We start from the raw sequence: 17,198 nt of genomic DNA, 5'->3' as shown, positions 1-17,198 counted from the left end.
AAATGTGTTGAGTGACATTTGTCAATGTCATAAGGACAATTAGGTGCATTTGTGCAACTTGAAATGTACTAAGCAGTCACTGATTTGACAAGTAGATCTAACAACCGGCTCATTTGAAATAAATTAAGTCCTCACAGCAGCCAATTTGCTGCAACTATTACTTGTAATTATGACTACATTAATTAAAAAAATTACTATGATAGCAATTGTGGTAAGGTAGGTCTTGCAAAAGAGAAGTAAAACACAGACCTGACAGACAGCAGTGAAAGTGCACGCATCACCATGGTACGGGCCAGCAGAACCTGGGCTGCAGCTATAACCCTGCGTAAGGCCATCACACGGTCATGAGGATTTACAAGAGCTGCTGCCTGCTCTCCGAGAGTTATCCGACCTGATGAGCTCTTCTCCAAAGCGCCTTGACAGCCTATAAATGAAATACAGGTTAGATGTTGAAGACACAATGGGCCAGATGTACCAAACATCAAAAAGGGATAGTGGGGCAGATTTATTAAGCTTGGAGAAGAGATAAACTGGAGATAAAGCAGATAAATCACCAGCCAATCATCTGTGTTTGAAAAAGACATTTGGGAGTTGATTGGCTGGTGCTTTATCTCAGTTTACCTTTTCTCTGCTCTTCTCAAAGCTTAATAAATCTGCCCCAGAGTGATAAACGACCAGCCAATAAGCAACTGTCATTTTTTTAAACACAGCCTGTAACATGACAGTTAGGAGCTGATTGGCTGTTTTTATCTCTCAGGTTTACCACTCTTTGTAGTTTGTTGCATCTGCCGCAAAAAGTAAAAAAAAATTAGGCAAAAAAAGGTTGGCTTAATTTTCACCAGCTACAATGCACCAAAGTTTCCCCCCCAAAAAACAGAAGTTAATTACAACACACATCCCAAAGGTACCTATTTGCATTAGTGTTTCCTCCATGCTGTTGGTGGCAGTTACCATGGCTACAGAGGCTCCCAGTGGGTCACTGTCTGGAAACTGCACTGGCTCTGGTACAATCCTGCGATCGCTTAGACCAAGGGGTCCAGCTAGAAGTTCAAACTCCTCTTCTCCGGTGAGCTTATCATCCTCATCAACGTCTAGCATGTCCCAGTCTTCTGCGTGGTGCACCAATAAAAAGGTTAAACGGTAAGTATCAGGTACATTGGCTATTTTATTGTTTAACGCATATTTTTAAACAGGCTATGGCAGTGTTCCCAAACTGTGTGCGGAGGTCTTGGGGGACTTTCACGGGTGAACTGGATTGGTTTTCCATGACCAATGTCATAGGCAAATTGTAAACAGAGGTGAATCCTGTCCATAACGCAATGAATGACCCTAATTGTGCGTACACACAGTTCAATGCAGTCTATTTTTCTATTTGATTTTGCTTATATAAGAAAAATCTAATCAAAAGTAATCAATTTCGATTTGATCCCAATGTGCGGCTCACGGCATCAAAATCAAAAAAAAAAATTGAATGTGCAGGCAAGACTATATAGTACAGACCGAATGTGTACACGGCACCATGTGATTCGATCGGGATTGAATAGACAGTAAATTGCACTTTTATATACTACTTAAGGCTGAGAAAAACACAATTTCCTTAATATTAATTTAATATTTTTTTCTGAATTTGTCAGGGAGAAAAACAAAAATGTTGGTACTTATGGGCACTGTGATTCATAAAAGTTTGGGAACCACTGGACTATCGCTTCAAAATATCACAGTTAAATGAACAAAGTGAGATTACCTTCATAAACACTGTCTTGTTTGCCAATCAAATCAGGGGCATGTCCTTTGTACCTAAGACAAAGATAGTTCGCTTCATAAGTGCCTTTTCTTACACCAGGCTCTGCATGAGTAGAATAGTAAAAGCTGACACTGCCATTTTAGCAGTAGTTAGATTTTGAATGCAGCATTTAGGTGACCGCCTTGTTTTGGTGACACGGAAGTAGGTCATCAAACAAGGTTAAGGTCTGCAAGAAGACAGTCAATGCTTAAGTAAAAATAGTGCCAGTATCAAACTGCTGTAAAAATGGTATAGCTAAAGTGATATTTACCCCAATAACCAAGAATTCAAGATGATAGAAAAATCGGCACTGCTAATGAACTGCTTACACTAATCACAGCTATAATGATTCCTGACACTGAATAGAACAACCTGACAATGAAAAAACTGTTGCTCTACAAAAAAAAAAACTCACTTCTCTGACGCAGTTGTTTTACGCTTGCTCTTCAGACTCAAATACTTCTCCCGGCAGCTGCCACATAAAAGGTAGTATGGATTACCACTGCCACATTCCCCTCCAAACCAGCCATCTACATAAGAGCCATTACTACGGTATCCCTGGCGGTTAGCGCTGTGTCCGCAGCCTGGGTGGTACCTCTTCATGTGCTGATTGAAGCTAAGTACACTTGTCTCACACAGCTCACAGATGACCACCTCCTCCCGCTCATCTGTCTCACATACGTGCTGTGGGGACAAAAAACAAACATATCATTTGTGGTTTGATCATACAAACTGAGCATAGAAAACAAGCAAAGGAACAGCTTAGCGGAACATGCACAGACTCAAATGAAGCAATGTTTTGCATCTCCTATTAAGTACATAAAATACATGCAAGATAGATCATTAATTTGCCATGCGGAAGACATGTATTTGTTCTGTTCTTAATGAGATGTTTTGCATCTTTCATATGTATTAAACTATATCACAGTAAACAGCAAATTCACTGATGGATGATTTAAAGATATAGCCATCATTGTAACATTGAAAAATAACACTCGCATTTGAGATGGCCCTCTCCCTTATGGCTAATTGCCTAGATGCAGTAGCTGGAAGCTGCATGCATCAATGCTCTTTATCTCATGCTGGGGTATAAAGCAAGGGGTAAAGGATTAGAGCAGAGATGGGAGCAGCTCCAGCTGCTGTCACACACCCAAGTTGGCCAGTCCAGTACCTCTGGGATCCACATTCCCAGAATATCATTATCGCTTGCCAGGTCCTGTCCAAACATTGCTTCCATGGCCTCGTCATCCAGGTCGATCTCTAACTCCTCATCCAAATTTAGGTCATACAGAGCACCGGGATCCTGCTGTAATGACATGCCATCTCTCCGACCCTGATTGCGGTGAGCTTGGACAGTACGGTATAATCCAGCTGAGAAGTCAAAATTGTGAAAATAAAGTTATGAAAATGAAGATGCCATTGTTATATTATTTTCCTAACTCAGTTATATACATGTACTGCATAATTCAATGGACAAAAGTTTTGTTCATTTCAATTTTAACACCAAGAAAATATATACACCATAGAAATACACACTGTATTAAAGGATATGCTTTTGTAATACAGCTTTCCCTTGAGTAGAGGATGCAGTAAGTTTGGCCTTTGACCCTGGTACTGTTCGCATTGGCCATGGAGATCTATACATGACTATCCTGATATTTAATGGACTTGTTCGACCCAGAGAGGGTAGCACTGCAGACAGATGGCATATTATCAGATGCCCATGACTCCATGTACTTGCTGATTCACTTGGTGGTGAAGGTTCTCTCTCAGGCTAAACATTTAACTGGGGATAAATCTATTATTTATTATTTTCCTCTTGGATTCCTCACTCTCCTATCTCTAGCAGCACCAGACTAGGTTTTAAATATGTGGGAATCAGAATGAGCCTGTACTGTGGGGCATATCTTCAGGGAAAAGGGGAGAGGTTTTTATGCCATGAGAAGGGTCTCAGGTGGAGATGTATGAAGCAGTATAAGGAGCGGAGAAGTTGCACATGGCAACCAATGAGCATCTACCCATAATTTTACAAAAGGCACTTGATAACTGCTACCTCAAAGTTGACTGGTTGCTACAGTATTGGCAACTTCTCTTTTAACTGCTTTATACATCTCACCCTCAGGGGCAGATTTATTAAGCTCAGTAAAGTGATAAAGTGTCTGATTTTTATCACCAGCCAATCAGCTCCTAACTGTGTAGTTTCAGGCTTGGCTTGAAAAATGACAGGTAGGAGCTGATTGTCCGTTGATAAAAACCAGACACTATCACTTCACCGAGCTTAATACATCTACCCCCTCATACTGACTCTGCCTGTGTATTTGGGTTATTGCCTTTATTGACTAGTCATTTTTGCTTTATGCCTCCAGGATATTCATGTTGGCTTAAGTTGTAATAGCTAAAACACGAATGGCCCAGTGACTGGCAGCACTGAGGAATGATATTTCATATAATTTATTGCTACTTTATTTCAAGCCAACTGATTGTAGTAGATGATTGCACTTCTTATCAATTTACTTGGCTCATACACTGTACACGGTTACATGTTTTTCCCCTGTCTTCAGCTGATTGTTTTTGTAAGTTTTTGTTTAGAGCTTTTTTTTTCATTGTTTCTTTATGTATTTCCATCATCAATGGTATTTACTGAGATGTTTCAGGGAAGTGGAGGCATCGGAAAGGGAAATCCAAAGGAATCCAAAAGTCATGTAAATGTACAACCTAGAACATCATTGACCCTTTCCTCATTATATGGCTTCACATTAAGCTATATTTTAAAGGAAACCAGATTCAATATTTTTTTTCTTATTACAACTATTTGAAAGAATATGACTATGAATACCGTTCAAAAGAATCATGGACAAGTATAAAACCTGCTGAAAGGACATACCAGCCCTTGCCAGTAGTGTCCTAGCTGCCAGATCGAACTTCTGTCTCCTGGTTACAGTGGACCTTCCCCTGTTCTGCTGCCCACTGCTGGATCCTGAGTTTTCTACTTGGTCCATGCTGTCTGGGCTACAAGTGACGATACACGGCACAATGAGAGCTTGTACTCTAAATCAATAACATCAAAATTTTTATGCAAGCCAGTCAGTCAGTGTTAACTAAAGGCAATTAAACAGAGCACATTCACAACATTTAAAAATAAATTCAGACTCTAACCTCTCACAAAAGCATTCTTCCAACTCTGGGGCGTCAGAGGAGGAGATGTCTCCTGTGAACACTACATCACTGGACTTGCCACCTGCACCTGATATGGCACCACCCTGGCACTGCTCAGTGGTTCTGCCTGAGTATCTCTCCTCATCATCTGGATGTTCTATCATCCACATAGCCAATATGGTTATGTTCTGAGGGTCAGCCTCTCTTGCACCTAAAAACATAACAGTTCAACAAACATAAATGATAAAAAGATTACAAGTAGTGTACAACCCCCCCCCCCCCCCCAAAAAAAACAGGCAAAAACAAAAAAACATCAGTAATAAATGAATATGGCATTGTGTGACCATGTACTACATATACAGTATGAATAGAAGCAAGGCCTAATATAGAGAAAACCAATTACCAGTGGCTTCCATGGCCTTTTTGATCTGTCTGATTGAGAATCCCATTTCTAGTAAAGGAACAACCACAGCAGGAGGGGGTGGTGATGTAGAGAGACGGCTGCTGGGATCAGACAAAGCTGTGGGTACAAAAACAAGGATTATTAATAACATTACCTTACTTTTATTCTATTCTGAAGCCAACAAAGACACCGCATATTACAGAAAATTCTTTATCATTCATCAGTCTCTGCTCCAGGTAAATATACAATCTGTACCACTACTAGCCTATTTTATTCTTGGCGAAAACTGTAGAACATGGAGGAAAAATGCTAACACTGGCAGAACATACAATTTCACATAGTTATGCAAATCAGCGTGTCAGCATATTTTTCCAAGTTACAATTCAAGGGAAAAAATTAAAAGGGAGCTTTGTTCTCTCTAGGGGCATTATTCAATGCTCTGGCGAGCGCAGCACAGCGTACACCGTTTTACGCTTGCTTTGCATGCACGTTTTTTTTCCACCCGTAGCCATGCCTCCTGCTCACACTATTCAACACGTCAGCTGCTCACCGCCCCTGACGGCGAGCATTGACAAATGCGGCATACAAGAAGTAAATGGCTCCATTTGTAGGCAGTGCTCAAATATTGCAGAGAAATGCAAAAAACGCAAATTAGCCTTAAAAAAACGATTCCAAATCAGCAGACTGCTAATGCTGTGTGTAGCTCCTCAATGGCCAAACAAAGGAGTGAGGAAGGTGGTGAATCATGGGTAGAATAAACAATGAGAAAAGATGCATCAAGGGGGGGGGACCACAAAAAAATAAATAAAGTGCACTGGCACTTTTCCAATACAGACTGCATCCTGATGAAATGGCCGTTGGGCGATGAACGTTGATGGTGTTGTCTGTAATGTATCACATTTATTTAATTTTCAAACAAAGCTACTATTTCAAAACCGTGGAGTGCCGACTATTATTTTTGCGTGCTGCAAAATACATGTTGCCTATTTGTCTTTGCTAGCATGGCACCCCAGTGAATTATTTTAGTTCATCCTGAGTGGCAAATTATCGTTTGCTATATTTTATATTATATATAAATAAATTTGGCGCTTCTAAAGAAAAATATAATCTAGATCCTTCAAATAATAAAAAATAGACTTGTAGACATCAAAAAACAAGAGAATTTTTTTTTTTTATATAAGTACGTAAGTTGAGTTCACCTAAAAAGATGCCGAGAGCAAAACGGAGAGGCATACACAAAAAAAAAAAAAAAAACCCCTGAGCAGCGTTCTCAGTTTTAGGATTGAATACACAAACGGTGAGGTAAGCAAAATTTCCTTTAAGAAAACAAACGGTGAGGACCAAGCGGGGAAGAGGGCAAAGCTCAATGTTTATTTTTAGCAAACCAGGAGCGTTGAATAGAGCGAGGACTATTTTTGGTTAGAGTACTGACTTCGCCAAAAAAAGCGATCCCTGTTGAAAAAACAGCAAATTGGGAGCATTGAAGACTGCCCTAGATCTGTGCTTAGGAAATGCTGCATCTCCTGAAGATACTGTGCTGTTGATGGTTAACACGCTGAATGAATCTCAGGCAGTCTGAATGACATCCAAAATTGGCTTGCATTACTTAAATCTAATAATGAAAACCAAGAATATGTAGTTATACATTTGGGAATTTGTTCTATATCATATTCCCTGAAATGAATATTAGAAAATAAACATTTTCTCTAGCATCCAATCTGCAGGACATTGCTAGTCTGGTCATAGAGGACTGGGCACTTTGCTTTGTTCAGTTAATTAGGATTAGAGGCTGTTCAAAGGCTCCACCCCTCTGAATTCCCTCCGATCATCACTCTTAGGTGTATCTATTCTGCAGTGTACACCATTGCTTCAAAGCATTACTATTTGCCGAATTCACTTGGAGGTCACTTTAGTTTCACATTTGGGTTCAATGATTCAGCCCTCAGCTGGACAGGCAGATTGACCTTGTCTGTTCAGACTAGAACAGGAAGCCTCTCTGATACATAAGGGTAGATTTATTAAGCTCTGTGAAGTGATAAAATATCTGTTTTTTATCACCGGCCAATCAGCTCCTACTGTACCTGTGTAGTTACAGGCTTGGTTTGAAAAATGACAGGTAGGAACTGATTGGCCAGTGATAAAAGCCAGACACTTTATCACTTCACCAAGCTTAATAAATCTACCCCTGAGCGTGAACACTTAGGAAACCTTGGAGGACAAAATGATGGGCAAGTGCTTCCTCCGGAAGAAAAGGAAACAGCATGTAAATTGAAACGCAGATCCCGAAGTCTAGGGGTCTCTCCAGTCAAGTCATCAATACCTTGCTTATGGTACATGCAATAGCTACACAAAACCTATCACCAGGTTTGGTTGAATGTACGTTGTTTGGTGTGAGCAGAGACTGGTGTATGCTTCCCAGTTCAGAAAGCTTCTTTCCTTCTTGTAGATTAACTTGTATCAGGGGCTTATGGGACCTACACACATAGCAAGGGTGCTGAGCGATCTGAGGTACACTAGATCGCTCAGATCCCTTAGCACACAGTGCTGCTCAGCACACACAGTAATGTGTAGTGCTGTGTGCTGAGCAAGCTGTCAGCGCCAGTGTTCTCCTGGAATTTCATGTGTGCTTGTTTTATGCAAGGGGTGGTTCACATTCCACCACCCTATGTCCAACCCATACCCATTTTCGGTGGATGAGCAGCCGTACACATCCATTCGCAAAGCATGCACATTTATTTGCAAGGTGACATTTCATTGGGGCGGAGGCTAAACCGGTAGCTGGCCGTATTCAGATCTGAATTAGGACCATTGACACTTGGTTGAGTAACTGTGTGCGTCTTCCCAGTGTTCTGTGCACATGCTTTGCAGTTTTCATAACTTTAGTTCAAAGAACACAAATTTCAAAAATTAGTTGAGCACGGCTTTAATGTAAAATAAAAAAACCTCATCTGTTTGCCGTGGAACATTTTAAAGTTGCAGTGTCCCCCTTAGTGTATGAGGGAGAAAAGACGTAATATACAGAAAGGCCGCTCGCATCATGCTATGTATACCGATGACCAAACAACTGCATGAATGGCTGGGTGTAGGAATCACTGAAAATGAAATGTAAACTGGTTGGACATTTTGAAATGAGCTCCTCTGATCAGAAAGATCTGTATGCACTACATCTCTGGTGTATATGGTTACATTAAACGTTCCAGGATGGACCATAATCAAGTCAAAAATATAGAATATACTTATTTTACCATTAAAAGGTTTAATCCATCAACTGAAAACTAGATACAGGAAATTATTGTTGGTACAAGTTAGACATATGTTGTGTCACAGCTTTGCACACTCACCTGTCCGGTTGGTGTGTCTTGATGGCTGAGAGTCAGGGGATGTTAGGCTCTGTCTCCTTCCCACATCATCTGTTGGGGATGTGGGTAGTGATGTTATCGGAGGAGTCTGTGCGCGACGTGTGGGCAGCACTGTTGTGGTTGGGTAACTCGAAAACATTTGTCTAAATAATGAAATGTTATATACTGTAATTTAGAAGCATAAAACATAAAGAAACCTATGCATGATGTCAAGTAGTATAAAGTTACCAGAATACCCCAAAGACTAGGGGATTTGATAAATATAGTCATTAATTCAAGCATGTTCACAGAATCATTAAATTAAATAATGGTGTATCATTTATAACAAAAAATATTCATGTCCGAATAATGTGCTGCCAAACAAACGGTATTAGGGCAGATCACCATGGTGCTTCTGTACAGTGAACTAGTAAAACTAATTATTTGTTATTATTTTGGTTCAAAAGCCTAATAATTAATTTTCCTGTAAAAATCATACAGTTGATTTTGAGAAAGTAAAAATATATTTGAAGATGATAATTGAATTTAGAGGCTGAGCTGGATGAACAGGTGTGGAATTATAACTGACCATGCATTCCTGTACTTATCCTTCTGTTACGTTACATCTCCCTTCCTGGTTCCACCTCTCCTATCGTAAATAGGCATATGCACACTCACATATGCATGCAGTTTTATTTTGTGGCCAAGAACAGTGCCAATATGTAGATTTTAGGCTACAAAGTCAGGCAAATATCCTATTCGGAGTCCTTCCATAATACATGATTGAACCCATGCTGTTTAAAACCCAACACTTTTTGGGTAAAGAGTTATTAAAAACTCACTAAACATGGACCCACATGAATGAAACATGGGTAATCGAAACTGAATTCAAAAGAAGTACAAGTACACCACCAAGAACAAATAAGTTATTATTAAATATTGATCTAATCTTTGTAATAAACATATATGTTAACAATACAAAGGGAAAACAATCAAAAGAAAAAAGACTTTCACTGAATTTCTTCCAAGTGGAGCATCCACAGAATCTCATTTCTATAAGATAATTTATAGGTATCAGGAGGGGACCACATTGCCGTCTGGCGTTGCATGGCTCGTGCACTTCTGACACATAGAAAAAAACATAGAACATCTGAAGATCTGCCTTAAGTCATACATGTATCATTATGCTTAGACTACTGCAATGCCCTCTACCTTGGTCTCCCTGCAAAAGCATTGAACCCCTTGCAGCCTGCTCCAGTCACAGAACACCCATTACTCCAACACCCTCTACTCCTTCCACTGGCTACCTTTAAGATGACACAATGTTTTCAAGATTGGCTTTTTGACTATTGTACTTAAAACAGCTTCTGATTCCTTACTGCCCCACTTTATTACTGTGATCTGCAGAGGATGGATTATTAACGGTCCCAAGAATCTCCCTTAACTCATCTGGGGGTCAAGCTTTTCAGCTTTGTGGCTCTGACTCTATGGAACTCCCTTCCCTACACAGTTCAAGAGGCCTTCAAAATAAAAATATCCAGTTAAGCTCATTTTGTAATGCAAAGCACAATGAGTCTAATTAGGAGAAAAGGCTATATAAATAAGGTTTTATTATTATTATACTTTGAGAAAACACAAGTTCATTAAACCTAAGGGTTGGCAGCAAAAATATATGGTGTTAGGTAATAGTACCTCAGTAAGCTAAGAGGCATGACTCCAGGGGATTCAGAGGCTGGCACTGTCTCAGTGTCGGTGACTGGAGTGGTGGCTGTGGTTGTGTCCTCCAGGGAACTACTCATGAAAGATGTTGTACTGGATGCTGAGGGACTGGTGGTGACAGGGGTTTGAGCTTGCTGGACTTGGTCACTTTCCTCAGCCTGTTGGTCTAAATCTAGAAGATTGAGAGGATGCACAAAGGAAGAAGTTACTAATTTGGGATGAGAAAAACAATAAAATACCAATAGAGCAGAGAAACTATATTATTATTTAGTTAACTAATTAAAATACATCTGATGATTTTAAATATTCACCAGCAGTTATTATTCAAACTGGACAGGTGCAAAAATCTAGCAAATGAAGTAAAGGAAGTTACTAAAGGCAAATTAAATCTATGGAAATGGCTCAAAATATCACAATATTTTAAATAACATTTTTTATTATTTCCCGAAAAAATGTAAAATATTGACAGATATCTGTATATTAACAGAGAAAAATGCAAAAAACTATGATGCGGGAATAAAGCTGGACCCCAGTAGCTCTATGCAGTTCCTACCTGGTCTAATTCTGCCACCAAACTGCTCTTCCAGCAGCCCATGGACCACCAGCTTGTAAATCATGGCTTGTGCTCTCTCCAAGTCAGCCAATCCCAAGGCTCTCTTTATGGGTGACCGCATCACGGCTCTTTTCACCATGTGACGCATAAGAAATTGCAGGGCTGCCCTCATTTCAACATCCTCGTGCACAACAGGAGAGCTGGCACAATCTGAATTATGTCCGTTTTCTGCCAGCACCTTTGGGATAAGCAGAAGCTCTGCGTACTTACTACAGCTCAGTAGTGTTCCCAGAGATTTCATGGCTCCCAAGTTTATGTAAGATAACTGAACGGCCCTAACTTCAGACTGAGCAACATCATGGCTTCGTGGGATGTGGTCATGACTCTTCCGTTTCCCATCAATAAGATGATGCTGCTGATCGATACATGCTGTATCACCCAAAAGTGTAATGGATTCATTTTCAGATTTAGAAGCTATGTTGCCAGTAAATTTCTCCTCCGCTGCTCGCTCTGCAGTTTCACAATCGCCCTTGTGCTCAGGGTCCCCTTTTTCTTCTGACTCATGCCGATGTTTTTTTTCATGGCGCTTGGCACTGGCTTTACTTGGGTCTTCATGAATGCCTGTCAGGTAGGTAAGGTCAAGCAGGGTGGAAGCAGTCAGCCCACGGAAACGAGCCACATCGAAGGGAGGGGGATCACAAGGCTCCAGGTTGTAGAGAGGTGTGTCACTAGGCGACCAAAAAGTTGGGAAGCTTTGGTTGAGAAAAATCAGAAGGACACAGGAGAAGGCAAGTGAGGGACAGACAAGAGGAAAGCACAGGAAGTCATTTTGATAAAGTCACAGTTGCCAGATCACTGAAAATACAGGGAGCTTACATTTTGGAAGGTTAAAAAGCACAAAAAAAGAAAATAAAATAGAAAAACAGCAGTAGCAGCAAACACATCATGGCATATTGAGAAAAATTATAAAGAGACAAACAAATATACAGAACAGCTCAGCCAGACAAGACAAATACAATGGGGCTAGTACGAGTGTTTGACCATTTCATTCATAATGGATGTATTTGTCTCTTAAAGGAGAGCTCTAATCAAATATCTTTTGAAATGTGTGATTTCAATATTTGTCTTACTTCCCACATTTACAAAACATTGACCGGTTACCCCAAAATATGCCCAATGTATTTTTTATAAACAACATTGGCAGACAAAATGCAGGATGGTGATAGGGACACAAAAGAGAAAGCAAGAGACAGTGAGAACCAGCCATCAATAGAGAGAATATGTCAGTGAACAGCCAATGAAAAGATTAAGAAAGTTAGGCCGGGGGGAGCAAAGGAAAAGAAAGAGGGGAAAAAGAAGAGAACAATGGCAATAGAAGTAAGAATGAAAAAAGTAACAATAAAAAAAAAGAAGAAATATGGAGAGAGAAAAAGAGTATGGGGACTCAAGAAATAAAAGTGTAAACATGTGATGCAATTTGGGGAATCTCAAGTTATACAGTTAGGCTATAATAATGAAGAGGAATTGCTGTACTTTACACTGAGTGCTGCTTTCAATTTTCATCTCCAACCGGACAGTTGGAGATATGGCAGCATACAAAAGTAGCCGCTTCATAAATCAAGCCCAATGGCATTCTAAAGCAATATTCTATCAAGCAATTATTGCCTTCACATTTGCCATTTCGTTGAAAAAACAGTATTCCAAAATTAGATACAGGAGGTGTATTTTGCAGGTAATGATGCTGGCTGGTGCAAGCATACAAGCCATGCAGCCCTATCCAAATGCCTCTGATTGCCTGTGTGCACATTGTTCTCTCCAGCAAACAGTAATTAATTCAGGAGTACCACAGATCTATAATGTAGAGCAGTGATTGTCTATTTGCACAATTTTCCATTTTCACTTGAAAGTACATTATGTTATGGGTGTTTATTTTCATAGTTGTCATTTGGACTACAACAGAAAATATTCACATATGATTTTAAATAAGAAGAATAACAGATGTGAAGGCAATTGTATTATATAGATTTTTTTAAATCAAATTGCTGCATTTACATGTCAGAATACTATTTTCTTTATGTTTGTGAATCTTCATTGGATAAATATATTGTTTACAGTACATTTGGCAAAGCATTCCCAGAGCTTCACTTTTAACACATTGTTATTTTACAGCCTTATTCCAATTCATTTTTCCCTTCAACATTCTACACATAATACCCCATAATGATAACATGAAAAGTTTTTGGCAAATACTTGCAAGTTTATAAAAAAAATAAATGAAGAAATCATATGTACAAAAGTATTCACAGCCTTTAACATGAAGCTCAAAATTGAGCTCAGGAGCCGCCTGTTTCCACTGATGTTAATGTTCCTACAGCTTAATTGAAGTCCACCTTTAATAAATTCAGTTGAATGGACAGGATTCAGAAAGACACACACCTGTCTACATAGGGTACCACACTTGACATTGCATTTCAGAGCACAAACCAAGCATGAAGTCAAAGGAATTGTCTGTAGACCTTGGAGAGAGGATTGTCTTGAGGCACTAGACAAGGAATGACCGGATGGTCACTCTGTAACAGCTACAGCAATCCTCTGTGGAGAGAGGAGAACCTTCCAGAAGGACAGCCATCTATGCAGCAATCCACCAATCAGGCCTGTATGGTAGAATGCACAGATGGAAGAAATATCTTAGCAAAATGCACATGGCAGCTCCCTGGAGTTTGCCCAAATGCACCTGAAGGACTCTCAGACCATGAGAAACAAAATTCTGACGAGACAAAAATTGAACTCGTTGGCATGAAAGCCAGGCATCCTGTTTGGAAGAAACCATTCTCCGCTCATCAACAGGCCAAAACCACCCCTACAGTGAAGCATGGTGGAGGCAGCATCAGCAGTATGGACTGGGAGACTAGTCAGGCTAGAGGGAAAGATGAATGCAGCAATATACAGAGACATCCGGGATAATAACCTGCTCCAGAGCGCCCTTGACCTCAGATTGGAGCGGTGGTTCATGTTTTAGAAGGACAATGACCCTAAGCACACAGCCAAGAAATCAAAGGAGTGGCTTCATGACAACTCTGAACGTCCTTGAGTGTCCAGACTTGAATTAAATTGAACGGTACTTGTTTCCTAGCAGGGCGCCCACTAAGCAAATAGCTTAGTGTGCTATTCTGCGTAGGAAAATCGTATCGCATTGCATCGCGTACCATCTATAGTGCTGTGCGATACGTGCGATGCGATGCCCATGTTAACTGCACAGGAGTGCTTATACAATGAAATATTGCATAGGATCGCATGGCACCAGATGCGATGCGATATTTGATTGTACAAGCCATGAGATGTGATGAGTGCTTACAATGAGATGTGATGCTATGCTATGTGATGTGTGCATAGTATGTGATGGGTGCTTACTTTACATGTATTCCGCGTCCCCTCGCCACGCTTTGGGCTTGGTGGCTCGCTGCCCTCGCAACACTATCTAAAATCAACTCCACGCCGACGTGGATAGTGGGGGTATGAAAAGGTCGGGGGACGCGTTTAAATGGCATTGACACTTCCTATCCCACCTGATGGAGCTTGAGAGGTGCTGCAAAGAAAAATGGTCAAAACTGCCCAAAGATACTGTAGGTGTGCCAAGCTCATATTCAAGATCATATTTAAAAGTACTTGAGGATGTAACTGTTGTCAAAGGTGCATCAACAAACTATTGAGCAAAGGCTGTGAATACTTATGTACATGAGATCTTCTTTTTTATTTTTAATAAATTTGTAAAAATCTCTCAAAAACGGTCACATTGTTTTTATGTGTAGAATTTTGAGGGGAAAATTCATTTATTCTATTTTATAAAACGGCTGTAACATAACATGTCAAAAAAGTGAAGCATTGTGAATACTTTCCAGGATGCACTGTATATATAAAATAATTGAACTTTCCTACTATTACGGTAACATTGTATTAATAATATCAGTCAGATATTATTAGCGTGCTCCCGCTGCCAGCCCTTCATGGTTGCTGGTGCAGGAGCATGCTCCTCCGATTATGGCTAAAAATCGCTGGTACACAATGCACTGTGCAGCAGCGATTTCTAGTCAAAATGAGGTAGAGACAGAATAGCTTGCAATCTTCAGCCAAAATCGCTGGTCGCAGATGAAAACGGTACACAGAGCAATATATTGCTGAGTGATTTTAAGCCAAAATCGCTTAGCGAACAAATCGCACAGTGTGTACACAGCTTAAGCAAGGAAGAAATGTAAAAAAACTGAAGTGACAGATTACATACTACAAAAATAAAAATGTAACTACGCAAAATCTGCATAATTATGTAGAAGAATATCCCTAGGCCCTAACTCTGTCTGGAGAAAGAAAACGGAGCTAAGTGTTGTATTGTGTGGGTTTCACAGGTGGAACCAAATACAAAATGTTTTTGGCTGTTCCAAGAAAATGTGTTTTTTCTTTAAAAGTATATATTTTATGATTTATGTGCTTTCAAATCAAACATTTATGACATGTACAGCAAAAGCAACAACACGCAAAAAACAGATATTTCCATACCTGATTGTGATCTCGGGTTCATCCCACTGAACTTTGGCAGAAGTACTGCCCTCCTTCACCACACCCAACAGAGTGGCATGCCGTCCTGTTTGCTTGTGAACACATCTGCCACCCACCCTGAGTCCTGTGTCCACGCCTCCAATAACAGCAAGGACAGGCCACACTTCAACACACAGAGTCTTCAGTTGTGGTTCACCTAGCTCAGCCAATCCATGCCTTCCATGTTTCCCCTTCTCCTCCTCTTTCTCATCACGTGTTTCATGCTCTTCACGACTCTGGACTGAGCGACTTTTCTTTAGCTTTCCCCCTGCTTCACGCAAGCATCCTTTGATCTTCTGCAAACGCTCCACCATTTTTTTGTTGATGCAATGGGTCCAACGTTCAGTATGATGTAGTATTCGGAGAAGCTGCACACTTGATTCAGCCAGGACAGTGGCTACAGGACTACATATAGGATCTCCAGGTAACAAATCTCTAGGAGTGCCTCTCATTTGCATGTCACAGATCTTTACCTAAAAAGCATACACAAAGCCGTGATTCCTATGTACTTTATGACACAGTATTCTAGTAATGTAATCCATGTACAATGATTACGTTCTGGTTCTACCTTTTCTCCAGGATTGCTGCTGTAAAACATCACACATGGGTATAACTCTGCTGCATCCACATCTTCAAATGCCAATTTGGGCTCCTGTCAAAAGAATAAGATTAAATTACATAACAAAGTCATAGAGTAAACAATCAACCAATTGTTAATAAATGATGGGTTAGGATCCTCCAGTAGCTTATTTGGTGTGGATAGGGGTAACTCAATGCTGAATGAGACCAATGTCAAAGTCTGTGTTCCCTTGTTCACAATTCATTGGATTACTTGAGCTTCTGTTTATCATTTATTCTAATACCATGTCAGATTCTCATAGAGCCATCATTTTCCTAGGAGCCCCATTAATACATTTGCCGCAAAACATTGAAAACTCCTAAAGCAATACTGCAGAGCATCATCATCATCATCATCTCACCTCTCCATTCTTTCCAAAGGACACCGTCCGAGCTTCCATATCAAGGACACATGTTATAAAGTCTCCCTGGGTAAAGCTGGGCAAAGTCAGAGTCTGCTCTCCATTGTGATACAGGTTGCCACTATATGCTCGGTACAGCCACATGTCTGAGGTGGTGCGGTGGTTGAAATCATGGACTGGCCATCGGGAAACACCTACACACGTACCCTCATTACCACGATTTTCTTTCACAATGTAAAACTGTAGGTCCAAAAGAGATCCCAAAATCATATTATAAAAGGAAAGCTGGTTCTAACTCATTTAATCTCATTGACATATCTAATGTATGCATATCCATCTACTTGCGTTGTTTAATTGAAAAAAAAATATTGGTACTTGTTTCCTAGCACGGCTACACCGATTTGTATCGGGGTGATCGTGTCGGAAAAATCGCGTCGGTCGCATCGCATGCGATGCAACCGACGCGATTTTTACATTGAATCGAATGTGAATAGGCCCCCTGGGACCCTATTTTACATTGGATTCAATGTAAAGTAGTCCCCAGCCCCCCAATTTTACACCTTCAACGGCACCCCACGATTGACGCCAACCCGAAGCGTGGCAAGCGCAGCGAGCCCGCGAGGGGATGCGTATAACCTCACAGGTATACGCGTGCGCTCGCCACGCTTCGGGCACT

General features: G+C 40.4%; 1 protein-coding gene across 10 annotated transcripts in view; it reads right to left on the bottom strand.

Moving 5' to 3' along the window:
• HERC1 (HECT and RLD domain containing E3 ubiquitin protein ligase family member 1) overlaps positions 1-17,198 on the bottom strand; it is a 153,059-nt gene that overhangs the window by 44,848 nt on the left and 91,013 nt on the right. For 3 of the 10 annotated variants that reach the window (XM_083183480.1, XM_083183485.1, XM_083183481.1), the window contains exons 36-49: positions 16,523-16,762; positions 16,111-16,194; positions 15,504-16,015; positions 10,953-11,704; positions 10,373-10,571; positions 8,684-8,844; positions 5,343-5,459; positions 4,940-5,150; positions 4,668-4,831; positions 2,934-3,154; positions 2,199-2,467; positions 1,745-1,797; positions 909-1,109; positions 250-424 (exon numbers count right to left, since the gene is read on the bottom strand). In XM_083183480.1, coding sequence (XP_083039606.1) covers positions 250-424; positions 909-1,109; positions 1,745-1,797; positions 2,199-2,467; positions 2,934-3,154; positions 4,668-4,831; positions 4,940-5,150; positions 5,343-5,459; positions 8,684-8,844; positions 10,373-10,571; positions 10,953-11,704; positions 15,504-16,015; positions 16,111-16,194; positions 16,523-16,762 — 3,359 coding nt within the window. The remainder of the gene's footprint in view (positions 1-249; positions 425-908; positions 1,110-1,744; positions 1,798-2,198; positions 2,468-2,933; positions 3,155-4,667; positions 4,832-4,939; positions 5,151-5,342; positions 5,460-8,683; positions 8,845-10,372; positions 10,572-10,952; positions 11,705-15,503; positions 16,016-16,110; positions 16,195-16,522; positions 16,763-17,198) is intronic. The other 7 variants (XM_083183483.1, XM_083183488.1, XM_083183489.1 and 4 more) reach the window with 7 other exon arrangements.

The sequence above is a fragment of the Crinia signifera genome, chromosome 4 (genome assembly GCF_055691185.1).
Source record: "Crinia signifera chromosome 4, ASM5569118v1, whole genome shotgun sequence".
Taxonomy (NCBI): Eukaryota; Metazoa; Chordata; class Amphibia; order Anura; family Myobatrachidae; genus Crinia; species Crinia signifera.
Note: the sequence above shows the minus strand (reverse complement) of the source record. Positions and strands in the feature narration are given on the sequence as shown.